We start from the raw sequence: 26,130 nt of genomic DNA, 5'->3' as shown, positions 1-26,130 counted from the left end.
CAGGAATCTGGGAAGGGATGGGATGGAGTTCTGTCCTCCCAGCTCATTCCCAGGAATCTGGGAAGGGATGGAGTCCTGTCCTCCCAGGGGTGAGCTGGGGCCATCCCCAGGGATGGAGGGAACGTCTCAAACGGCACTGAACAAAAGGGGCCGGGGCTTGGGCGGCCTCGCTCCCTTCCCATCCCCTCTCCCTTCTCCTCCTCCTCCTCCAGCTTTTCCTCCCACTCTCGTGGAGTTGCAGGGACTTTGTTCCCTGGCCCCGAGCCAGCTCCCACTAATTTACGGCTCCGTTCCCCCCACGCGGAGCTCGGCATTAATTAACGCGGCCCCAAACGAAGCCCACCCTAACCCCAAACCCAACGCCGAGCCCCTGGTGCCTCCCAAACCAGGGGGAGGAAGAGGCTGGGGAAGGAGCAGGGCCAGGCAGAGGCTGGGGCTGAGCGCCGGGGGAAAATTCCGGCGGGGAAAAATAAATAAATAAAGAAAAAAAAGAGCACCCAAAATCTGTATGACTGAAAGAGGCACGTTTAAATGCAAACTCTCCATATGTGCAAGAGTCTGTCAAGAAATGTACAATTTCACTTTTAATTACTGTCAGGGGAAAAAATAACTAAGAAGGAAAACAAAATATATAAAAAAAAAGAGCTCCTAAACACTGGTGAAGTGTCAGCGACAGAATTTAATTGGTGATCAGGTGTGAAGGGCCCTTGGTGGCCCCCAAAGCCACCCCGTGGACATTAGGGAGCTCTGAGCAGCCCCAGCTCCAACCCCAAATCCTGCCTAAGGTGGGACAGCCACCTGCAGCCCCAGATTCCCACCTGGGTCCTCAGGGGTTCCCTAAAACCTCACCCAGGCCCCAGTTTTGGATGGCTGGGGGAAATCAGGGGCTCAGAGTTGTGGTGGCAGCAGCACTCTGCCCTCAAGGCCGAGTTTGAGCTGAATTTCCTAAAGGTGGATAAATCTTACTCCCAAAGAGGAAACAGCAGCCTGGGGATGAGGCTCCAGCCCAGCACCTGCTTTGCAGGAAAAGAATTCCAGGGGCTGGATCCTCTCCCTCCTGGGCTGGGAATGGCACACTCACACACAGCCCAGGCTGTCCCCTCTGCTGTGGGGTCAGCCCCAAATCTGGGCTGGGAATGGGGGAAAAAAGGGCAAAGCCAAACCCTGAACACTCACCCAAACCACTCTGCTGTGGGGTCAGCCCCAAACCTGGGCTGGAAATGGGAAAAAGGGCAAAGCCAAACCCTGTACAGTCACACAGAGCTCAGGCTTTTCCCTCTGCTGTGGGGTCAGCCCCAAATCTGGGCTGGAAATGAGGAAAAAAAGGCAAAACCAAAGCTGCACACTCACACAGACCCCTCTGCAGTGCGGTCAGCCCCAAACCCAGGCTGGACATGGGGAAAAGGGCAAAGCCAAAGCTGCACACTCACACACAGAGCCCAGGCTGTTCCCTCTGCTGTGGGGTCAGCCCCAAATCTGGGCTGGAAATAGGGAAAAAAGAGCAAAGCCAAACCCTGAACACTCACACACAGAGCCCAGGCTGTCCCTCTGCTGTGGGGTCAGCCCCAAACCCCAAAAGGATGGAGAGGCCAAACCCAGGGCAAGGCCACGGGGAGAGGAAACATTGCCGGGATTTGGGATTTGGGATTTGGAGGTGTCAGGGGAGCTGCTGCCCAGATCCCATTATTTCCCCAAAGCCCTAATCCCCTTCACAATGAGCTACCCCAGAGTGGATTATTCTGCAGGGAAACACCCCGGGGAGGGGGATGGCCCTAAACTGCTCATCCCCACCCCGCTCACGGCCCGGGGCGTCGGGCTGACCCCAAATCCCACCTGGGCACAGGCACAAACCCTCCCTGGGGACAAGGACGGCCCAGCCCGAGCCTCTCTTGAGGAAATCCCATCCCCCTTTGTGGAATAGAAGACTCAAACTGTTTTTATGCTGGAGCAGGCTGCCAATTTTGTCACTAAATTTCACAGATCGATTGGCATAAATGTTACATTTTAATTTTAACATTTGAAACGTTTGGGTTTTTTTTTTTTTTTTTCTAAATGACAAGAGGTTCCAGTTTATCCTTTACAGCTCCTGAAATTGGGCTCATCTGACAGCTCTCGGCTCCTCTGACAGCTCTGGATTGGGGCCGATTTCATTGTCAATTTGATCGTTAACTCGTTTTTGTTTAACCTTTTCTTTTAAAATGCCCCACACAAAGTTCCCACCGAGGCTTTGCCCACCACAACAAACAGCAGCAGCCCTGCTGAGCCCCTCCTTGGGGCCTAGGCCAGGCCTAGAGCACCCCTGGGTTTAAGGAGATTTAATTTAGTCTATTTTGCTCCTTTGACCATTTTTATGGACCAAGAAGTTGAACCAGGAGCTGGTGGCTTTGAGGATAAAATGCCTCTTGACTCCAATTTTTTGGGGCAAAGTGTGCCTCAGTTTCCCACAAAACTGGGCTAAATTACGCATTCCTGTTTGGGTGAGGTGACAATTCAGCAGGAGAACAGGCAGGATTCTCTCCCTTCTGCCTTTGGCCATGGAGAGCACCCAAACACTCCCAAAATTCCCCAAAACAAGGAGAAATCACCCTCAGGCACAGCCTCAGGAGGTGAATTAACCCAATTTCATTCAAGGTTACTTATCTGCTTTTGAGGTTATTTATCTATCAATATATTGAGGTTATTATTTATTAAACATCAGGTTATTGATGAATTAACTCAGCCCCCATTCAAGGTTATTTATCTGCTATTGAGGTTATTTATCTATCAATATATTGAGGTTATTTTGTATTAAATACCAGGTTATTGATGAATTAACCCAACCCCTATTCAAGGTTATTTATGTACTATTGAGGTTATTTTTCTATCAATATACTGAGGTTCTTCTTTATTACACATCAGGTTATTGATCAATTAACCCAACCTCTGTTTGAGGTTATTTATCTACCTTCAAGGTTATTTATCTATTAATACATTGAGGTTATTTTGTATCAAAGACCAGGTTGTTGATCAATTAACCCAACCTCTGTTTGAGGTTATTTATCTACTATCAAGGTTAATTATTTATTCATATGGAGAGGTTATTTTTTATTATCTATCAGGTTATTATGAATTAACCCAGCCTCTGTTTAATCATCTACTATTGAGGTTATTTATTTATTCATATGGAGAGGTTATTTTGTATTAAATATCAGGTTATTGATGAATTAACCCAGCCTCTGTTTGAGGTGATTTATCCATTTAAAATCATTCCCACAACCTCTTCAGCACCTTCATCTTTCCCCCTTCCTCTTCATCTTTGGATTAATTAATCCAAACGAGAGCACACAGCACTGCCTGACTGAGCTGGAGCTCCTCACATTGGGAAGAGACCCTTAAACCACAGAAATGCAAAATAAAAGTGTCCAAAAATGGAATCTGAGAGTTGCAGGAGTTGCATTTTGCCAGCAATGAGTTCAGCTTTGCAGAGGGAAAGATGAAGGTGCTGAAGGGAGGTTGTGGGAACGATTTTAAATGGATAAATAACCTCAAATAGAGGCTGGATTAATTAATAATAACATGATATTTAATACAAAATAACCTCTCCATATGAATAAACAAATAACCTCAACAGCAACTAAATAACCTCAAAAAGACATTGGGTTAATACATCAATAACGTGATAGATAACAGATAAATAACCTCTCTATATGAATAAATAAATAACCTCAATAGTAGGCAATTAACCTCAAACAGAGGCTGGGTTAATTCATCAGTAACCTGATATTTAATAAAAAATAACCTCAATATAGTGATAGAAAAATAACTTCAGTAATAGATAAATAACCTCAAATAGGGGATGGATTGATTCATCAATAAGCTGATAGATAATAGATAAAAAAACCTCATTATATTGGTAGAAAAATAACTTCAGTAATGGATAAATAACTTCAAATAGGGGTTGGGTCAATTCAGCAATGAGTTCAGCTTTGCAGAGGGAAAGATGAAGGTGCTGAAGGAGGTTGTAGGAATGATTTAAAATGGATAAATAACCTCAAACAGAGGCTGGGTTAATTAATCAATAACCTGATAAATAACAGATAAATAACCTCAATATATTAATAGATAAATAACCTCAATAGTACATAAATATCCTTGAATAAGGGTTGGGTTAGTTCATCAATTAGCTGATAGATAACAGATAAATAACCTCAATATATTAAAAAATAAATAACCTTGATAATAGATAAATAACCTTGAATAGGGGTTGGATTAATTCATCAATAACCTCAATAGACATAATATATAATACTAGATAACAGATAAGTATATTGATAGAAAAATAACCTCAATAATAGATAAATAAATAACCTCAGAGGTTGCGTTCATTCCTAAATAACCTCATAAAATGTAAGTAAATAACCTCAATATATTAATGGATAAACCCCCCTTAATAACAGATAAATGCCCTCAATGCATTAATAGATAAATACCCTCAAAGAGAGGTTGGGTTAATTCATCAATAACCTGATAGATAAAAGATAAATACCCTCAATACATTAATAGATAAAACCCCTCAATAACAGGAAATGGGGAAGGTGGGGATGCTGTGGGAATGGCGTGAGGTGCTGGAGTGTGCAGAATTGTGCTCAGGAATCATTTCCTGGTACAGAATTGTGCTCAGGAATCATTTCCTGGTACAGAATTGTGCTCAGGAATCATTTCTTGGTGCCCAAAACCAAATACTTACAATGGGGGTTCCAAAGGGGATGTAACCTGTGAGGGAAAAGAAAAATAAATTCATTAATTTGAATGAATGTCCCAGTTTAGGGACTCCTGGCACAACCAGGTGCCCTCACTGCCACCACCCTGGGGCATCCTGGAGCTCCACCTGATGCTCCAACCCACAACTGCAGCCCTCTCCTGGTTTTCCCATCCTTTATTTTTGCTTTTCCAGCTCTCCCAAGTCTTTTCCTCAAGTTTTATTGAGCACCACAGAAATCAAACGTTTCACATTCCCCCTGCTGTGGCTGCCAATTCCTGTGCTAATTATAATTCATCTCCCTGACTTCCAGGGGGAGGTCTCAGAGCCTTTCCCCAATATCACTGAATGCACTTCCTGCATCCAATTTACAGCCAAAAAGGGCAAAGACCTGAGAGGAAGAAAAAATTGGGAGACAAATTCAGGACAAGGCAGCTGAGCAGAGGGTACTGGCTTCTCCTCCCTTCACCCTCAGCATCATCCCCCAAAGCACTGAGCACAAACCCTGTTCAATTCCCCAGTGCCCAAATCAGGGGATGTTGCACCCAAACCCATGGGAAAGGTCCTGTTTATTTCAATAAATCTGCTGGAAAAGCACCAGGGCTGCCCTGGCATTCGAGAAAAGCTGCTGGGCACCTGAGCATGGTGAGGAAACCCCAAAGGGGGCTTTTAATTTCATTTTTAATCATTGAACAGCTCATTAAGGCACAGAGGGGCTGATCCTCCCTGGAATCCCAGTGCTGGGGCCAGTGGATATCATCACCATTGAAAAACAGGGATCATCCCATTCTTTCCTGAGGAATAAACCCCCCAGCCCCCTCCTCTTCATCCAGTGAGGATGGATCAGGCTGCTGACCTGGAGTTTACACCCCTGAAGTTGTGGGCAGCAAGATTTGCCATTTAGTGTAAAGTTAAAATGCTCCCAATAGTGATGGAAAGGAAAGGGAAAAGGAAAAGGGAAAAAAAAAAAAAAAGAAAGGGGAAAAGGAAAAGGAAAAAAAAGGAAAGGGGAAAAAGGAAAGGGGAAGAAAGGAAAGGGAAAAGGAAAAGGGAAAAAAAGGAAAGGGAAAAGGGAAAAAAGGAAAGAGGAAAAAGGAAAAGGCGAAAGGATAAGGAAAAATTAAAACAAAAAGGAAAAAGTAAAAAGGAAACAGAAAAAGAAAAAGAAAAATGAAAAAGGAAAAGGGAAAGGGAAAGGGAAAGGGAAAGGGAAAGGGAAAGGGAAAGGGAAAGGGAAAGGGAAAGGGAAAAGGAAAGGGAAAAGGAAAGGGAAAAGGAAAGGGAAAAGGAAGAAAGGAAACAAAAAAGGAAAAGGAAAAGGAAAAGGAAAAGGAAAAGGAAAAGGAAAAGGAAAAGGAAAAGGAAAAGGAAAAGGAAAAGGAAAAGGAAAAGGAAAAGGAAAAGGAAAAGGAAAAGGAAAAAGGATAAAAGGAAAGGGGATAAAAGGAAAGGGGAAGAAAGGAAAGGGAGAAAAAGGAAAGGAAGAAAAAGGAAAGGAAGAAAAAGGAAAGGGGAAAGGGAAAAGGGAAAAGGGAAAAGGAAAATATTAAGCACTAAATCTCACAGTGGAATTTAGGATCCTCATTTTCATCGCCTGCAAAGACATTTTGATGTTGGAATTCCTCCCTAATCATGGTTTAAATGCTGACAAGATTCAGTTCCCAAAGAGGAGAACCCCCACCCCAGTATTTATCCAAATTCCAGGAGAATGGCAGACACAGCGTACCTGACATTCGGAAAGGCATGAAGATGGTCTCGTTGGTGTCGGGGTGGATGATGGCCTGGAAAATGTCACCAGAGAGCCACAGTGAGGGCACAGGGCACAGCACAGCCACCCCTCAGCTCCAAACACCTCCTGTGACCACACAGTCCCTGGAAATTCCCCACCTGGGACCCTCCTCGCTTCCACCAAAGGCTCAGCAGCCTCCCCAAAACCCCTCCCCAGCACTGCTCTCCTGCAGTAATTAAAGACACTAAAACAAAAATTTTCATTATTTTAATCATTTAGGAGGAAATCATTGACCCTTACGTACACAGAGTGGCTCTGTCTTGGCTCTGTGTCCCCAAAAGCCACCCCCAGCTGCACCTGAGCCCCAGGAAAGGCAAATGAGGAGGGAAAAGGAAAATGATTTTCTGTCCCTGCCTGTCCTCAGCACCCCCATTGGGGCTGAAATGTGCTGGGTGGGAAAGGTGGGAAATGCCTGGCTGTGGCAGAGGATGGGGAGGATGAGGAGAAAAATCCCTTTATCCTGCAGGGGAGCAAAGGGGCCACAGGGGAAACCCCAAAACCCCTGGGGCCCAAACACAATGGGGGGATTCAGTTCAGGAGCTTCTCCCCCTGCAGCTGTGGATCCCATTCCAGAACCTTCTCACTGCAGGTGTGGATCCCATTCCAGAACCTTCTCCCCATCTCCAGCTGTGGATCCCATTCCAGAACCTTCTCCCCATCTCCAGCTGTGGATCCCATTCCAGAACCTTCTCACTGCAGCTGTGGATCCCATTCCAGAACCTTCTCCCCATCTCCAGCTGTGGATCCCATTCCAGAACCTTCTCACTGCAGCTGTGGATCCCATTCCAGAACCTTCTCCCCATCTCCAGCTGTGGATCCCATTCCAGAACCTTCTCATGAAGTGGATCCCATTCCAGAACTTTCTCCCCCATCTTTATGTGTGGATCCCATTCTAGAACCTTCCCCCCATCTCCAGTTGTGGATCCATTCCAGAACCTTCTCCTACTGCAGGTGTGCATCCCATTCCAGAACCTTCTCCTCTGTATCTAGGTATGGATCCCATTCCAGAACCTTCTCCCCTGTATCTAGGTATGGATCCCATTCCAGAACCTTCTCCCCGCCTGCTCCAGCACCAGCTGGGACACCAACAGGCAGGACCAGCCGTCCCCAAAAACCCCACACAGCACCTGAATTTTCCACAAATTCCAACCCTGATGTTCTCACACAGCCCTGGTGCCTCTGGAGATCCCAAAAACCCCAAAAACCCCAAATCTGCCTCTCTGACCACAGCAGCAAAGCTCACTTGGCCCCTTTTTGCCCACATTTCCCCCAGATTTTCTGCCAAGCCCAGGAGGCTGCACTGGGATTCGCTGGGAAGGAGAAATCCATTCCCATGGGGCTGCAGGGAGGAAGGTACAGCACAGGCACAAACCTTCCCAAGGAACTGTCAAACTGTTTGCAAAAAACTGGAGACAAGAAAGCTCTTGACTAGACAGGAAGGAGAAAATGAAGACATCAAAATATATAAATATATATAAAAAGAAAAAAAATCAGGCTTTTTGGTGGCAGAGTGTTCTCTGCATTTACATTTCCATGGGAAGGCAAAACAGCAACTGGCAAAGGGAACGAGGGAGGACAGGAAAAAGCAGCAATACTTGAAAATAATAAGGAAAATTGAAAATATTTTTTAAAGTGTGTTACCTGTTTGATTTTTTGAGCTCCCCACAGCTGGAAAAACAAAAGAGAACATTAAATGTTAAAAAAAACCAGTGTAGTTTTATTCCAAATATTCATCTTTTAACTGCTGTCATAAACAAACAGAACGGATTGGGACAAAAATCTCATTTCCTGCAGCCCACCAGGATGGATTTAAAGACTCTTTACACACCTGAGCTCCTTCACACCTGCGTGGGCAGCGAGAGACAATATTAAACTTGTATTAAATGGGAAGAAAGAGCAAGAACAGCCAGACTTCAGAGCTTTAAAAACCCCAAATCCTCTGCTGCGACCAGATCTCAATGTAAATTTAGCACAGCCTCTCCCTGGATGAGCTTCCTGCGGAAATCCAGCCCTGCTGGGGAACAAAGGTGGGGCAAACCCTGCAGGGAGCTCTTCAGATAAACCCTGGGCTTCCAATAAATAAAATAAACAACCACCAGTTCTCATTTCTAAATGCACCGAGAAATGCTCAGGGAGAGGGAAAATCTTGTTGAAAACTCTCCCTGTTGCCTCCTGACAGCTCCAAAGCCCCCAAACCCAGCTCAGAGTGAGGGGTTGGAGGAGGAAACATCCCCTGAGAGGTTCAGGAGGAGACAGCGAGCCCGGAGATGCCCTGGCGCAGACACAGCCCCAGGGTTTGCCCTTCCTCCCCATGGCTGAGGGGTTTCCTAAACATAAACTAAAACCTAACCCCAAATTATCACCTCCAAACCCCCAAACGCTGATGTGCATCACCCCAGGGATGGGTGGGAAGCCAGGGCTCTGAAATGTCCCAGCAGCTGCTGGGTTTTGCTGTTAAAAAAACTCGTGTTCAGCCCCGAGGCCCCAGCACCTCTGTCTGGGTTTGTTCTGCCCCCAGGTCCTTGGAGCTGCAATTCCACCCTTTAAGCTCCATTTCCATCTAAAACCCCACAAATTCTCTGCGAGCCAGGCTCCTGGCTGCTTCCCTGGCAAGGCTGCTTTGCCAATCTCTCCCCACCCTCGTGGCTCCTTCACTTCTCTCCAATTTGTCAACATCCTCTTGAGTGGAGGCCGCCAGGAACCGGGGGAATTATTCCAAGGGGAGCTGTGCCAGGAGAACCTGGGGAGTTCTGCTCCTGCTGCTGCCACAGCCCAGCATGGTGATGGCTCTTTTTGGCTCCCGCTTTCCCCACCCAACCCACCCAGCCTGCACATCAGGTGCTCACCCTGCTGAGCTCAGCATTGCCACTGTGTTCATTAAGCTGCATCCCTCACCCCAGCTTTGCTGCCAGTCCCAAATATAAATCCATTTAAATGCTGTTGGGATAAGGTAATTAATCTGCTGTAAATTGCATTAATTGACCCACTGATACTAACAACCCCAAATTTCACTCCAAATTCACCCCAAGCTCCAAAATGAAGCTCTGTGATGAGCTCCACTGCCTGTGATGAGGAACTGAAGATGTAAATGTCACAGACACAATGGAGTTTTCCTGAAGGAAAATTCCCTTCCTAAGGAAAATCATCATTCCCCCTTTCCCGGGTGGAAAACAGAGCCTGGGGCACACAAAGGACAGCCCTGGTGCTAAAGACCGGGTGGGTCAAAACCCCAACACCCAAAGGGAAGGAGGCTCCACACCCAGACAGCGATGAGGTCTCTGCCTGCCCACCAGCTGGAGACCTTCCACGGGGTGATTGTTCACCTGCAGAGGAATTCCTGGGGCTCCAGGAGCCTTCCCAGCCCATCCCAGCGACCCCAGGGCTGCCCACATCCCCTTTATGCAGGGTGGGAAACACAACTGCGGGATTTTCCTCTCCAACTGCAGGCACTGACACCAGCAAAAAGGAAGAGGGATGCTTTCTGAGCCAGCACGAGGGCTTTTTTGGTCAAATTCTCTAATTTCATTAATTGATCCCAATATTTATGCCTTTCCCTGCTGCAGTGCAAATATTGTTAGAACACGCGGTTTCATTACTTCTCCAAAGAGACTTCACAAGATGCACCTGATGAGTCACCTCAGGATTCTGCCAGCTCATTTTCACTTCTTTCTCCTCTAATTCCTCTTCTGTCTGCAGCGTTTTCCAGCAGCTCCAGCTCCCTGACAGCCCTGCCAGCCCGGGCTGCTTTGGGAGAGCAGTCCCTGGGTTTGGGGGGATTTCATTCCTGCCCTGGAGGAACAGCCACGCTCCCACCTCATCCCCCTCACTGGGAAACTGGGGAATCTGCTCTGGAGCTCAGGGAATGACCCCAGATCCGTGCTGGGGTTTAGATTTCAGTCCAGGGGGGCTGGGTAGGACCAGGTGGAGCTCCTGGGATGGAGCATTTCCCTTGGATGGATCCACCTGGAGCAGGAGGGTCCCCTGGGATGGACATTTCCCCTGTGGCCACTGCAGCTCTCCCCTAGGTCAGATCAGGGGAGACCACAGGGGTCAGGTCAGGCTCCGCTTCATGGACATGGATGGGCAGGAACCAGCTCCAGGCTGCTCACAAGTGGTCTCAGATCCACCTTTTCAGGACTCAAGGAAGAGATTTCCACCCGTCCTTTCCAGGATTCTGATTTTTCTACAGTTTTTTCAAGGAAGAGTCACCACTTTTGTCATCACCTGGAGCAGTTTTGAAGCCCTGAGCTCGGGGTGGCAGCACAGGGAGGATCTGGAGCTGCTGGAGAGCCCAGAGGAGGTTCCAGGATGGACCCAGGGATGGAACAGCTCTGCTGGGAGGGAAGGCTGGCAGAGCTGGCATTGTTCACCTGCACAGGAGAAGCTTTGGGGTGAGCCCAGGGTGGCCCTGCAGGGCCTGAAGGAGCTGCAGGAAGATGGAGAGAGACAATTTCCAAGGGATGGAGGGACAGCACACAGGGAATGGCTCCCACTGGGAAAGGGGAGATTGGGCTGGGATCTTGGCAAGGAATTCCTGCCTGGGCTGGAATTCCCAGATTTGCTGTGGCTGCCCCTGGATCCCCTGGCAGTGTCCAAGGGCAGGCTGGATCCATCTGGGACAGTGGGAGATGTCCCTGCCATGGCAGGGATGCCACTGGATGGGCTCTGAGGTCCTTTCCCACCCAACCCATTCCAGGATTCTGGGATTTTATGAACTCAGGAGCTGAGTTCAGTTATCCAAAACATCACCTCAAATATCATGGTGATGTTTAAGGCAGGGCCTCAAAGACCTCCAGAATCTGAAGAGAACCAAAGCTGTGGTGAGGAGATGGAGACTGGAATAAATCTTGGGAATAGATGTGATCTTTGCTTGTCAGGACATTCATTAGCAATCCTTATTTAGCAGCAGAATTGCAGCTTGGAGATAGTTTAAAAAAATAAAAAAAAAAAAAAAAAAAAAGAATTTATTTAAAGAATCCATCCAGCCCCAATCTCTTCCCCAACACCTGTCACTATAAAAACAGCACGGAGGGTTCCAGTTCTCCTTAATGGATGAGCCTCCTCCTATTAAACACGGGAACATTTCACAGTCCTGCACTCAGAGACAGCAATTTATTTGTCACCCTCTCCATAAAAATCTTCTGCCTTATTTCTAATCCAAACTAATCCTCCTTCAGCTTCAAAGCACCTGGTGCCACCCTTTGAGCACTGATCCTCAATCCATGGGTGCCTCTCCAGCTATGCCAGCCAGGAATAACTGCCTGCAGAAAAGCCCTCATTGATTAATCACTCATTAATCACTCGTCATGACAAGGCACAATTACAGACAAAGAACTAATTAGGAGGCATGGGGTGGATGAGCACAACGTGGAAAGGAAAACCCAAAGGTTTAAGTCCTGCAGAGATCCCTCAGTGGGGTCTGCCCGGGCTGGACTTTACACCATTACACAACAAAACCCCTCTGTAAGGACAGGTTGGAGAGGAAATCATTGAAAAACAGTAATTTTAGTTAATTATTTCATCTGTCCAGCCAGTTCTGTATCAAAAGCTGTTCCCATCCTGCTCCAGCAGCGATGCTCTCACCGCCCAGCAGCCCCCCTGCACCCAGGAAATGCAGATTTTAACGAGGTAACAGCGGCACTTTGCACCCCGTCAGGAACTGCCAGTGGTTTCACACCCCGGGGCTTGTGAGGTTTATTAAAGCACAGCTCGGATCACCCAGCCCACGCTGAATTCCAAATATTGGGTGGTGCAGAACGTGGGATGCAGCAGAGCTGCTCCTGGAGCGCTCCAGCTCCTTCCTGTGCCCTGGGGAGGGCAGCCTCCAATCCAGATGTGCTTCCCCAATAATCCCAGTTCTTTAAATGATTGAAATAAAGGGGAAAAAACCAGCCCAACTCCAGCTGCTCACAGATATGGAGCAGTCTGGCATTCCTGACAAACCTGGAAAAGCAGGTAACACCACCTATGGCTCTCCTTCCTCACAGGAAACCTCCCCACTGGTGTTTTTACAGCCCTGCTCCTAAAATCCTGGCATTAGGAAGGGTTTGGTTCTTCAGGACACAGAGCTCAAGGGATCCCAAGAGTGGGATAAATCCCAGAGGGCTCTGATCATTTCTGCCCCTCCTGGGGCTGCAATGAGGCAGCACAGGAGGCACCCGGGACTCCTCCTGGATGCCACAACTCCTCTTTGCCATTCTGAGCATTGTTGAGGCCCTGAGTGGCATCAGGGAATTGTTCAGGTTGGAAAAGATTTCAGGCAATGACACCCAGCACTGCCAGGGCCACCACTGCCCCTGTCCCCAAGTGCCACATCCACAGGGCTTGAAATTCCTGCAGGGATGGGGATTCCACTCTTGCCCTGGGCACTTCCAATACTTCACCACCTTTTCCATGGGGAAATTCCTGCTGTGCCCACCCTGAGCTCCCCTGAGGCCGTTCCCTCTGCTCCTGTCCCTGTTCCCCTCCTGGCAGGAGCTGTGCAGAGCCACAAGGGCCCCCTGAGCCTCCTTTGCTCCAGGCTGAGCCCCTGCCCAGCTCCCTCAGGGATTGTGCAGCCCCTGCCCAGCTCCCTCAGGGATTGTGCAGCCCCTTCCCAGCTCCCTCAGGGATTCTGCAGCCCCTTCCCAGCTCCCTCAGGGATTCTGCAGCCCCTTCCCAGCTCCCTCAGGGATTCTGCAGCCCCTTCCCAGCTCTGTCCCTGCCCTGGCCCCTCGAGGGCTCTCCCCAGCCCTGGAGGTGCCCTGGCAATGCCAGCACAGGGACGGGCACTGCCCTGGCCCTGCTGATTCCCAGCACCAGGAGCTGCTGCCAGATCCCAACCCAAGAGTGGGTGGAACCAGAATCGAGTCCCCACGGCTAAAATCAGCTCTCAAATAACACGGTGCAGCCTCCCAGCACTCAATAAACATTAACTAATTAATCCTCCCAGCACTCTCCTGGAAAGGCTTCAGCAGAGTGAGAATCATTCACTGAAAACCATCCTTGCACCAGGGCTGCAGGAGGACGTGGATGCCACTGGAATCATGGAATGGTTTGGGTTGGATGGCACTTTTGGAGGTGCCCAACCTCTCCCTGGGCTCCCTAATCCAGCTCAGGTCGCTCCAGATCAGATTTGTTTAATCCCATTTTAACCACACCAAGCTGACAGGTGTAATCAGCTCTGTGACCTGGACATGACTTGGAATTGTTAAAAATAGCTTAGAAACTGTTGTAAAATAGTTGATAGGTCGTTAAACACGGGCTGTTAGTTTGGTTATTGTATTGTAAAAGGGGTTAAAAGGGCAGAAATAATAATAATTATTTCTATAAATAATATAGAATAGAAATAATAAGAAATCCGGTGCTCAAGGTACCATAACACACCTCAGTGAACACACCACGAGCCAGCCCGGACAGAACTGTGATGGGCCCGTGTTTATCAGGATGAGCTGATAAAACCAGCTCCTAAATCCCTAAAGCTGAAGGGCTGGAACCAAGCCGGGCTGTGGCTGAGCAGGAGCACCTCCTGGGACCAGGGAGGTTCTTTGGGGTGCATTGCAGCTCCCTCCGTGCCTTGGGTGATGCCTGAACCCCGCTCACCTCAGCGACACCGAGAATATCCCCAAGCCAAAAAAGGGGCATTTTCCTGCCAGGAAAAGGGAGCAGCAGCTCAAGGAACACATCCCGGATCTATCGCATCCTGCGGGAGACCTGAGCGGGGGGAAAAATTACAGTTTACTGCAAATGGGGCTCTTCGCTCTTCATCAACACCGTGAGGAAAAGCCATTACTGCCCAAAAGGGAGGCTCTTATCGCCGATGGATCCGGCGGGCGCTGCTGCGGCTGCGGCAGCGGGAGCGCCTCTCCCCGCTGCTCGCCTGATTGAGGCAGCGGCGCCGCAATGAATGCCTGCCCATCGAGCCGCCGAGCCTCTTTGCACCTCCCCGAGCCTAATGGGGGAGAGATGAAACAGTTTCAGAGCAGCCCGCTTGCCAGAAGTGCGTTTGGAGAGGCTGCGGAGTGAGAAGTCACAAGTGACACAGCTCAGGCTCCGCCAACGCGCAGGAAGGGCTGTGCAGAACAGCGAGTGTCTGTCTGTCTGTCTGTCTGTCTGTCTCCAAGGGACCTCTGCCCGCCGCACATCCACAGCCTGGGCTCATTCTTCAGCTTTTCCCGTTTTTTTTCCCTCTCCCCCTGATGCTGGGGGTACAAAGTCAGTGATGGAGCTGCGTTCGCTCACAAATTTGTGCTCTTGCATTTGGGCAGGAGGTGCTGGCAAACACCCACTCAAATAAACGGGGAGAATTCCAGCAGCAAATCCTGTGGGCTGTGACCTCCCCAGGTCCTCTCCAGCCTATGATCCCACATAGGGATCATAGGGAGGGAGATGTGGGTCAAAAATCCTAAACCCGGTGTCTGGTGCCTCCAAGGATTTTAGTCAGCCAAGATCCACAGCTCAGGGTGTTTATTGCTGGTTTTGTGATCCCTGGATTAATGTCCAGCCTTCACTTCAGGCTTATTGTCGATTTTTCCCGTTTTTTCCCCTCTCCCCCTGATGCTGACGGGTGAAGCTGAGGGCACAAAGTCAGCGATGGAGCTGTGTTCGCTCACAAATTGGTGCTCTTGCATTTGGCAGGAGGTGCAGGCTGAAATGAACAGGCAGCATTCCAGCAGCAAATCCTGGGGGCTGTGACCTCCCCGGATCCTCTCCAGCCTCTGATCCCTCATAAGGATCACAGGGAGGGAGATGTGGGTCAAAAATCCTAAACCTGGTGTCTGGAGGCTACAAGGATTTCAGTCAGCCAAGATCCACAGCTCAGGGTGCTTATTGCTGGTTTTGTGATCCCTGGATTAATGTCCAGCCTCCACTTCAGGCTTATTGTCGATTTTTTCCCGTTTTTCCCATTTTTTCCCCATTTTTTCCCCTCTCCCCCTGATGTTGAGGGTACAAAGTCAGTGATGGAGCTGTGTTCGCTCACAAATTGGTGCTCTTGCATTTGGGCAGGAGGGGCAGGCAAACACCCACTGAAATGAACAGGCAGAATTCCAGCAGCAAATCCTGTGGGCTGTGACCTCCCCAGGTCCTCTCCAGCCTATGATCCTACACTAAGGAGGGAGATGTGGGTCAAAAATCCTAAACCTGGTGTCTGGTGGCTACAAGGATTTTAGCCAGCCAAGATCCACAGCTCAGGGTGTTTACTGCTGGTTTTGTGATCCCTGGATTAATGTCCAGCCTCCACTTCAGGCCTATTGTTGATTCCTTATCAATAAAAATTGTATCTAAAGAGAAATTTAATAGAAAAAAAAAATAGAAATTTGATCGAATTTTATCTTTTCTCTCCCCTTCAGCAGCTGCAGCTGGTTGCTGTTTGGGCAGCACAGCCCCAGCACCCCATATCCCATCCTATCCCATTATCCCATCCCATCCCTCGGGCTGCACAGCCAGCAGGGAAACCAGGGCCAAGCAGAGGCAGAGCAGGCAGGATTTGGGGAGGAGGATGAGCTGGGTTTTTACTAAGCTCAGCTCCTGGAGCAGCCAGCTGTGCCAGTGCAGGCTCGGGAGGTGGGAACACATGGCCCCGAGAAGGAGGCAGAGCTGTGGCACTGCTGGCACTGCCAGGGCTTCACACCTCCCTCCCTCTCCCCTCCCAGAGTCTGGGCATGGAGCACACCCGTGCCAGCTCACATCTGAACTTTGGGGGGAAAAAAACCAGACAGGGAACAGGCAGCACCTCCCTCTGCCTGACCAGGGAGCCTTTATTAATGAGCTGCATTCATTAATGAGCTGCATCTTGTCATAGATGGGTGGTGCCATGGCTGAGTCTCACAAGGAAAAGGAAAATATCCTGTATATGTGTTTAATAGAGAGAAGAATATATATATATATATATATATATATATATATATATATATGTTTAATAGAGAATTAATAGAGAGAATTATATCTATATACATTTAATACAGAGTTAATAGAGAAGTCTATATATGTATATATTAATAAAGAATTAATAGGGAGAAGTCTATATGTGTTTAACAGAGAATTAACAGATATATTTATGTATATATGTTTAATAGAGAATTAATAGAGGTATATATATGTATATATGTTTAATAGAGAATTAATAGAGAGATATATATGTATGTATATATATTTAATAGATAATTAAGAGAGATATATGTGTATATGCTTAATAAAGAATTAATAGAGAGAAGTATATTTATATGTATTTATGTTTAATAAAGAATTAATAAAGAGAAGTATATATATGCATATATGCTTAATAGAGAATTAGAGAGAAGTCATACATTTGTTTAATAGAGAATTAATAGAGGAGTATATATACATATGTATATATATTTAATATAGATTCAATAGAGAGAAGTACATCTATGTATACATGTTTAATAGAAAATTAATAGAAGTATATATGTTTGTATTTTTAATAAAGAAGTAATAGACAGAATTATATATATGTATACATGTTTAATAGATAATTAAGAGAGAGAAGTATATATGTTTCTATTTTAATAAAGAATTAATAGAGAGAATTATATATATACATACATGTTTAATAGAGAATTAATAGAGAGAGGTATATATATGTATATATGTTTAATGGATATTAATAGAGAGAAGTATATATATGCATATATGTTTAGTAGAGAACTAATAGAAGTATATTTATATCTGTATATTTAATAAAGAATTAATATAATTATATATGTATGTTTAATAGAGAATTAAGAGAGAGAAGTATATATATGTTTAATAGAGAATTAATAGCGAGATGTTTTATAGATTCATAGTCATGATTTACTCACTTGTGTTGTTATCAGGGGTGGCCCGGGTTTGGGACATTTGGGAGGACATTTGAGTTGTTACTCTGGCAGCACCTGACCTCCAATCAAGACTTAAGGAAGTGAACTCCACCACTGGACAACAAAAGGGAGTTGGTGGACAGAACTGTGGGAGGGGCTAAAGGGTTAAAAGGCAAAACCTCCATTGCATGATGAGCCCACAGTGGGGAAAATGCTCCCAGCACCTCAATATTTTCTCTATTCAGCATTCTGTTGTATTTTTGATCAGGTTTTAATAAACCATTTTGGTTTTTTGAAAGTGGGTAGCATTTCTCACGATTTCCTTAATGAGCTGCACCTCCAAACCTCTTGTAGGCATTAAAAAACTCCAAACCTCTCCCGGGAAAAGCTTCACTCCCTGCAGAGCCCCCAGCCCTGCTGCTGCTGTGTGGCTCTTTGCCTCTCTCTGCTGGCAGCAGCACCGGGAGGAGCCAGCCCGGGATGGGCACAGGGACACAGGGACACAGGGACAGGGCTGAAGGACCTTCCCCTGCATCCCTGGCACTGTGTCCCACTGCATTTATAGGGTGGAGCATTAGGAACCCACAAGTGGGGGAAATCAGGGCTCTGAGACCAATCTCCAGCAGCTTTCCAGCATCCTGGGCTGCTGCTGGGCAACACTTGGAGCAATACTGAGATTAAACCAGGAGCTGAGCAATGCTTGGAGCAATACTGAGATTAAACCAGGAGCTGAGCAATGCTTGGAGCAATACTGAGATTAAACCAGGAGCTGGGCAACATTTGGAGCAATACTGAGATTAAACCAGGAGCTGGGCAATGCTTGGAGCAATACTGAGATTAAACCAGGAGCTGGGCAATACTTGGAGCAATACTGAGATTAAACCAGGAGCTGGGCAATACTTGGAGCCATACTGAGATTAAACCAGGAGCTGGGCAACATTTGGAGCAATACTGAGATTAAACCAGGAGCTGGGCAATACTTGGAGCACTGAGATTAAACCAGGAGCTGGGCAATACTTGGAGCACTGAGATTAAACCAGGAGCTGGGCAGCACTTGGAGCATTGATATTAAACCAGCAGCTCAGCGGCTCTTCTTACCCCAATTTCTGAGGCAAAAATTCAGCCTGCAAGGGGAAGGAAACGCAGTTCAAACATGGAATGAGTGCAGGGAATTCCAGCTAAGAAAATTCAAGTGTTTTGGGGGAAGAAGGGATGAACAAACCTGAAGTTCATCACGAAATCCCCCCCAGTGCTGATACCCACCTGCAAATGTCCCAAGGCAGATCTTTGGTGCCCAAACCCTGAGCACACCCAAGGTTCCTCAGCCTTGCAAAGAGTTTTTCTGGAGCACAAAAAGCCCACAGAGAAGTTGTGCCCTGAGCAGGAGGGATTTCAATCCGTCTGGGGCTGGGAGTGAGTCAACGAGTGCTGCTTCCTTCAGCCTTCATTTCTGCCCTGCCTGCACCAAGCTGTTCCAGGCTGTGCTGGGCTCTGGGACAGGGTGACAGGGGACTCACACACTCACAGGACACAGATACAACCCCACAAATCAGTGGGATAAAGGACAAAAGCCACACCATTACACCCTGCAGCTGGTACAGCCTTTTGGATGGAGGCTGAACTCAGCATTCCCAAAGCAGGGAAAGGCCAGGTCTAAGTAAGCTGGCCCTTGGTCCTTGTTTGGCAGGCTGCATTTTCCAGCCTTGCTTGCAGGGCAGGAGCCATTCCCCGAAATGAGAGCTCTACCCCGGAGGTTCCCTCCAGGAGGCTCTTTGGGAATCGCTGCCCTGCCTGCAGTTGGAATTGGATCTGTTACAGTCTCCACCTTCTGCTGCAAATTGGCTCCCCGAGCCCTCTGTGTGTCATTTGCACCTTCCCACTCGCAGCAGCCACCGGGGCTCTGGGGACAGACCCTGCCAGCCCTGGGGACAGACCCTGCCAGCACCGAGAGCAGCCACCGAGCGGCAGCGGGGACAGCGGGGACAGGGACAGACAGGGTGGGGACACCTGGGACAGGGACATCATGGACAGAGAGGGACCCTCAGCATGGGGATGTCCAGCACAGGGACATCATGGACAGGGACAGCTGGGACAGGGACATCAAGGATAGGGACAGTCGGGACAGGGACATCTTGGACAGGGACAGCCAGACAAGGACATCTGGGACAGGGACAGCCAGGGCAGGGATATCATGGACAAAGAGGGACCCTCAGCATGGAGACATCCAGGACAGCCACATCATGGACAGGGACACCATGGACAGGGACAGCCAGGGTGGGGACAGCCATCTGGGACAGGGACAGCTGGGACAGGGACATCTTGGTCAGAGATAGCCAGAACAGGGACATGAAGGACAGGGACAGCCAGCAAACGAACATCCAGCAAAGGGACAGCCAGGGCAGGGACGTTATGGACAAGAATATAATGGACAGGGACATCAGGGACAGAGAGGGACCCTCAGCATAGGGACATCCAGCACAAGGGCATCATGGACATCATGGACAGGGACATCAGGGACAGGGACAGCTGGGACAGGGACATCAGGGACAGAGAGGGACTCTCTGCTTGGGGACATCATGGATGGGGACATCATGGACATCATGGACAGGGACAGCCACGGCAGGGACATCAGGGACAGCCAGGGCAGGGACAGCCAGGGTGGGGACACCTGGGACAGGGACATCAGGGACAGGGACAGTCAGGGCAGGGACAGCCAGGGCAGGGACATCAGGGACAGGGACATCATGGACAGAGAGGGACCCTCAGCATGGGGACATCATGGACAGGGACATCATGAACAGGGACATCTGAGGTAGGAACATCTGGGGCAGGGACATCGAGGACAGGGAGGGATCTTCAGCCCACCCCACTCCCAGTCCCTGAGGAATCCTGGCTGAGGGACCACAGGACCCCTTACAGGAGCAGCCTGGGACAGTGGGAGGTGTCCCTGCCATGGCAGGGGTGGCACTGGCTGGGTTTAGGGTCCCTTCCATCCCAAACCATCCCATGACCATGAACCAACACCTGCAGAGCTGGAACAGGTGGCGCAGAAATGACAACTGGAGCAGTTTCTCCATCAGCACAAATCCTCCACATTTCCTTCCCCCCCTCACCTCCCTCCTCAGGACCCTGGTTTGGGGACAGGGGAATGAGAGGGGACACAGGGGGCAGCAGCTGCCCCTCACCCTCACACAGGAGTAGGGAGGAGGAATTTCACCAAACCCCACAATTCCCTTCGGCTTCCCACAGCAAAAATTCCTAATTTTCCAAAACTCCCCAGCCCTGCTAACAAACAGCTGCTGTTTCCATCAAACATTTCTGGATCCACCACCCAAATCCACGTCCCCATGGCCATCAGGGGCTTTTTTCCCCAAACACCTTCTCTAATCCTCCTCAGATATTTAACCCCAACAACCAAGAGAGCAGAAAACCACCCCAAACTGGTGCAATTCCCAAAGATAAGTTTTCATTTCAAGAAAAATTCAGCAATCCTAAGAGCCTGCTGGAGAGGGGGATTGATGACAGTGTGGGGTATTCCCATTGCACAGAATATTTGGGGCTGGGGGCATTTTAACAAACACTCAGCTGCATATTTAATAAAAAAAAAAAAAAAAAAACAAGCCTGGCTTTTAAATATTTCAATAAAAACTCAAGGAAATAAGCTCAGCTGAAGAAATGGAGTGTGTTTTCTTGCTGCCCTGAATAAATAATGATCAAGCAGCTCTTCCTCCTCTGTTTTGCTGACCACATAATTGATACAGCCAGGCTGAAAATCCTGTTTTTAAAACATCTTTCTAACGCAGGAACAAACCCCAGAGCCCCCCTCAGTGAGGAGCTCTCAGCAGTGCAGCAGCTATCGACAGGTGAGGGATCAATTCTTCATTTTGGCTAATGAGGCCCCAGAAATGGCTTTTTCCCACCTTGGGTTAATGGGCACTTTGCTGGGCAGTGAAATCCAGTCCAGGAGGAAGCTCAGGAGCCTCTGGAAGGGTGGGGAGGCTCGGAAGGGGCAGAGCTGCAGGGCTGGCACTGCTGCTGCCCAGTGCTGCAGCATTTCTGCTGCAAACCACCCCAGAGACGGTCCTGGGGACGTGCTGCAAGCACAATCACAGCTCCCGAGAGGGATTTTTATATCTTTAGATAGCCCATGGCTGTGGCACTGCAGCTCATTTGGAAAAAGCTGCCTGGGGAACGCGGCGGAGCGGGGCTGGCTCCACCAGAACCCTGTCAGGAGCTGCGTGTGGAGGAGCTGCTTGCTGTGACATAGCTCTAGGCTCTGTGTTTGCCGCTCCTCGTGTGCTGAAACCATCTCAGCAGGCGCCAGGGGCTGTGCTGAGCTGCTGGAGGCTGCAGCTCCTCCAACTCGCCGTGGATTCCTCAATGAGAGGGATTCGAGCTCTGTCAGGCGCGGCTGCTGCGGCGCGGAGCCTCAGACAGAGCTTGGTGAGAGCTCTGTCAAAACAACTCGTCTGCCTGGGCTCAGAGCTGCCTCCTCAGGGGGGGACTGCTCCTGCTGGGGGGATTGATGCTCCAAAACTCTGCCCCGAGCTGCTTCTGTGTCAGAACCCAGGGCATCCATCCCTGTGCCTGCCCAGGGCCCTCAGAACCCAGCACATCCATCCCTGGGCTCTCAGAACCCAGCACATCCATCCCTGTGCCTGCCCAGGGCCCTCAGAACCCAGCACATCCATCCCTGTGCCTGCCCTGGGCCCTCAGAACCCAGCACATCCATCCCTGTGCCTGCCCTGGGCCCTCAGAACCCAGCACATCCATCCCCCTGCCTGCCCTGGGCCCTCAGAACCCAGCACATCCATCCCTGTGCCTGCCCTGGGCTCTCAGAACCCAGCACATCCATCCCTGTGCCTGCCCTGGGCTCTCAGAACCCAGCACATCCATCCCTGGGCTCTCAGAACCCAGCACATCCATCCCCCTGTCTGCCCTGGGCTCTCAGAACCCAGCTCATCCATCCCTGTGCCTGCCCTGGGCCCTCAGAACCCAGCACATCCATCCCTGTGCTCTCAGAACCCAGCACATCCATCCCTGTGCCTGCCCTGGGCCCTCAGAACCCAGCACATCCATCCCTGTGCTCTCAGAACCCAGCACATCCATCCTTGTGCTCTCAGAACCCAGCTCATCCATCCCTGTGCCTGCCCTGGGCTCTCAGAACCTCTGCTGCCCACAGTGACTCTGAGACACACAAAAGTCTCTTTTCCCAGCCTGGCAGTCAAATAAGAAGTCAGAATTCTTCTGTTCTTGTTCTCAGGGTTATTTATTATTTCTTATCTCTAACATTCTTTCTCCAGCCTGCTGTAGGTCTGTCCCTTCTCCTTCCCATCCCTTCTCCTTCCCAGTCCCTCCTTCCTTCCCATGCTTTCTTCTTCCCAACCCTTCTCCTCCTCAGTCAATCCCTCCACCTTCCCAACCCCTTCTCCTTCCCAGGTCAGACAGAGGCACACTGGCCACCCTCGGGGCAGTGTTATCTTTTTATACTAAAAACTACATTATTTACCATAACATTATTTTACCATTATTTACCATAATTATTTACCATTACATTATTTACCATAACATTATTTTACCATTATTTACCATTGCATTATTTACCATAACATTATTTACCATTATTTACCATAATATTATTTTACATTCTTTACCACTGCATTACTTACCATTACATTATTTACCATTATTTACCATTGCATTATTTACCATTACATGATTTACCATAACATTATTTACCATTATTTACCATTACATTATTTACCATTATTTACCATTGCATTACTTACCATTACATGATTGACCATAATATTATTTACCATTATTTACCATTACATTATTTACCATAACTTCCCAATACCTATCACCCATGTTAGACACTGAGTTTCTACCTCAAACCAAGCCAAAAGGTGCCAACATCACCCAGAAGATGGAGATAGGAAGAAGGATAAAGAAGGAGGACAGGGCACACCCAAATTCCTCCATCTTGGGACCCCAAGCCGCCATTCTTAAAATGCCATAAATCTATTTTTCACCCCATGACAAACTGTTATTCTACTTAAACTCTCTTGACTTGTAATTCTTCATATAAAGGTGGTGATTGGCTCCATGGGTCAAAACCAAAGGTACAGGGGTCCTGGGCTCTGTGCCAGGGTCTCTGAGCCCCCTGCCAGGGGCTGGAGCCATCCAGGGCAGCCAGAGGAATGTCCTGGGTTCCAGAGGAATTTCCTGAGTTTCAGAGGAATTTCCTGGATTCCAACACTGGAGGACTCCAGACCCTGGCAGGGGGCTCAGAGACCTTGGCACGGAGTCACAGCCACCTGTGCGTTGGATTTTAGCCCATGGAAACAATTCCCAACTTTGTGTGAGGAGTTACAAACCACAAAGGTTTGAGTAGAATCATGGTGAATTGGCCAAAGGGTGAAAAAGCAGATTTTTGGGGTTTTTAGAATGGGGGTTCAAGAGGCAGGATGGAGGAATCTGGGTGTGTTCTGTCCTCCTTCTTGGCCTCCACCTTCTACTGTGATGGTGGCACTGCTGGATTGGTTTAGAGACAGACTGCCTAACACAGGAGATAGGTATTGGGAAATTATTGTGAATAAAGTACAGGTAGTTCTTAGTATAAAAAGATAACACCTGCCTGAGGGTGTGGAAAAAGTAGAATTTTGGAAAAGTAGAATTTTGGGGTTTTTAGAATGGGGGTTCAAGTGGCAAGATGGAGGAATCTGGGCATGTTCTGTCCTTCTTCTTCTTGTCCTCCATCTTCTGCTGTGATGTTGACACTCTTGGGTTGGTTTAGAGTAGAGCCAGACTGTCTAATATAGGTGATGGGCATTGAAAAATTATTGTAAATAAAGTATTTTGGTATAAAAAGCTAACAGTGCCCTGAGGGTGTCAGTGTGCCCACACCCGACCTGCTGGACAGATCTCAGCAGGACAGACAGACAATGAATTAGATAACAGCAAATAAACAACCCTGAAAATGAGATTCCTCGACTTCTTCTTCAGTCTTGGGGCTGGGAAAAAGAGACTTTCCAACACCTCGGGGTCATCTCCACCCCAGAGACCCCATCAGTTCTGAGCCCCTGAGGTGAGTGTGGCTCTCCCTCAGCCCTCTCAGACATTCCTTGGTGTGTCACATCCAGTCCAAGGGCTCTGAGGGGCACAGGTGAGCCCTGTGCTGCTCCACTCTCACAATTAAAGGGCAAAAACTCCACTGTGTGGATCAGCACAAGGTGGGGGAAAATCCTCTGCCATTATATTTTCTCTCTTCAGTCTTCTGTTGTGTCTTGGATTTCCTTCCCCTCCCTCACCTGGATTCCCTCCCAGCCTGCTCAGCCTCTCCCCCAGTGGAATTCTGAATGAACCCTGGGAAGAGCCTGGCTTTGTCACTCTGCAAAATGTGGGTCAAAAGTCTGCAAAGTGGTTTGTCACAGAGAGGGCTGTGTGTCATTTGTCACAGAGAGGGCTGTGTGTCATTTGTCACAGAGAGTGGCTGTGTGTCATCTGCCTCGGGCAGATGGGGCTGAGTCACTGCTGCTGCCTCACTCCTGCTCCCAAACAATCCCTCCTTCCCATCCCTTCTTCTTCCCAACCCCTTCTGCTTCTCAATCCCTTCTCCTTCCCAGTCCCTTCTCCTTCCCAGTCTCTTCTCCTTCCCAATCTCTTCTCCTTCCCAATCAATCCCTCCACCTTCCCAATCCCTCCCTCCTTCCCAACCCTTTCTCCTCCCCAGCCTCTTCTCCTTCCCAGTCCCTTCTCCTTCCCAGTCCCTTCTCCTTCCCAACCCTTCCTCCTCCCCAATCCCTTCTCCTTCCTAATTCCTCCCTCCTTCCCATCCTTTCTCCTCCTCAGCCCCTTCTCCTTCCCAGTCCTTTCTTTCCAATCCCTCCTTCCTTCCCAACCCCTTGTCCTTCCAAATCCCTTCCCTCCAGTCCCTTCTCCTTCCCATCCCTTCCTCCTTCTCAATTCCTTCTCTTCCCCAATCAATCCCTTCAACCTCTCCATCCCTTCTCCTTCCCAACCTCTTTTACTTCCCAATCCCTCCACCTTCCCAGTCCCTTCTCCCCAACCCTTTCTTCTTCCCAATCCCTCCTCCCTCCCTCCACCTTCCCAATCCCTCCCTCCTCCCCAACTCCTTCTCCTCCCCAGTCAATCCCTCCTCCTTTCCATCCTTCCTCCTTCCCAACCCCTCCTCCTCCCCAATCCCTTCTCCTCCCCAATCAATCCCTTCTCCTCCCCATCAGGTGCTGCCTGGAAGAGCACAGTGACACCAGGAGAGCCCCAGCCACTGCCTTGTGACAATTTCCCATTGATTTTCTGTGGGAGCTGTTCATGTTCCCCAGCACAGCACCTTCCACACCAGCTGCCCCTTCTGAAGTGAGCAGGAGTTTGAATTTCCTTCATTTTCCTTCTGTTATTTGTCTCTGATGAGAGGAAATTATAGTTGTGAATGGGAAAAAAGGTAAAAGAAGATTTCTGACCTACAGAGTGTGGGGGAAAAGCTCCCAACCCAGCACTTCTATCCCTGTTTATTGGGGAGTGCATTCCCTCAGGCAGCCCTGACAATTATTCACCTTTACAGGACATGAAATCACACAGAGCTGGGTCCTTCTGTGCTGGATGCACAAACTGAGCCATGAAAAGCCCCTGGGTTGGTGCCATGGTCAAGACAGGACTCCCAGACCCAGTGGAGTCTGTGCTCTCCATCTCCTGGCAGGGATCAGCAGAGAGAGCACACCCTGTGCCAATCCCAGCTTTGGCAGCAGCCAGGAACAACCTGGGCAAAACCCCCATACTATGGG

The 26,130-nt window shown here is 48.7% G+C and overlaps 1 protein-coding gene across 2 annotated transcripts in view; it reads right to left on the bottom strand.

The window, feature by feature from the left end:
- SFXN5 (sideroflexin 5) overlaps positions 1-26,130 on the bottom strand; it is a 108,216-nt gene that overhangs the window by 61,406 nt on the left and 20,680 nt on the right. The window contains exons 1-4 of one of the 2 annotated variants that reach the window (XM_063157777.1): positions 8,356-8,451; positions 8,169-8,195; positions 6,465-6,519; positions 4,727-4,752 (exon numbers count right to left, since the gene is read on the bottom strand). In XM_063157777.1, coding sequence (XP_063013847.1) covers positions 4,727-4,752; positions 6,465-6,483 — 45 coding nt within the window. In that variant the 5' untranslated portion in view covers positions 6,484-6,519; positions 8,169-8,195; positions 8,356-8,451. Of the gene's footprint in view, positions 1-4,726; positions 4,753-6,464; positions 6,520-8,168; positions 8,196-8,355; positions 8,452-26,130 lie in introns of those variants that run through there. The other variant, XM_063157776.1, reaches the window with a different exon arrangement.

This window comes from Melospiza melodia, chromosome 5, assembly GCF_035770615.1.
Source record: "Melospiza melodia melodia isolate bMelMel2 chromosome 5, bMelMel2.pri, whole genome shotgun sequence".
In the NCBI taxonomy this organism is placed as follows: domain Eukaryota; kingdom Metazoa; phylum Chordata; class Aves; order Passeriformes; family Passerellidae; genus Melospiza; species Melospiza melodia.
The sequence above is the reverse complement of the archived record's forward strand: the minus strand, read 5'-3'. Positions and strand labels throughout refer to the sequence as shown.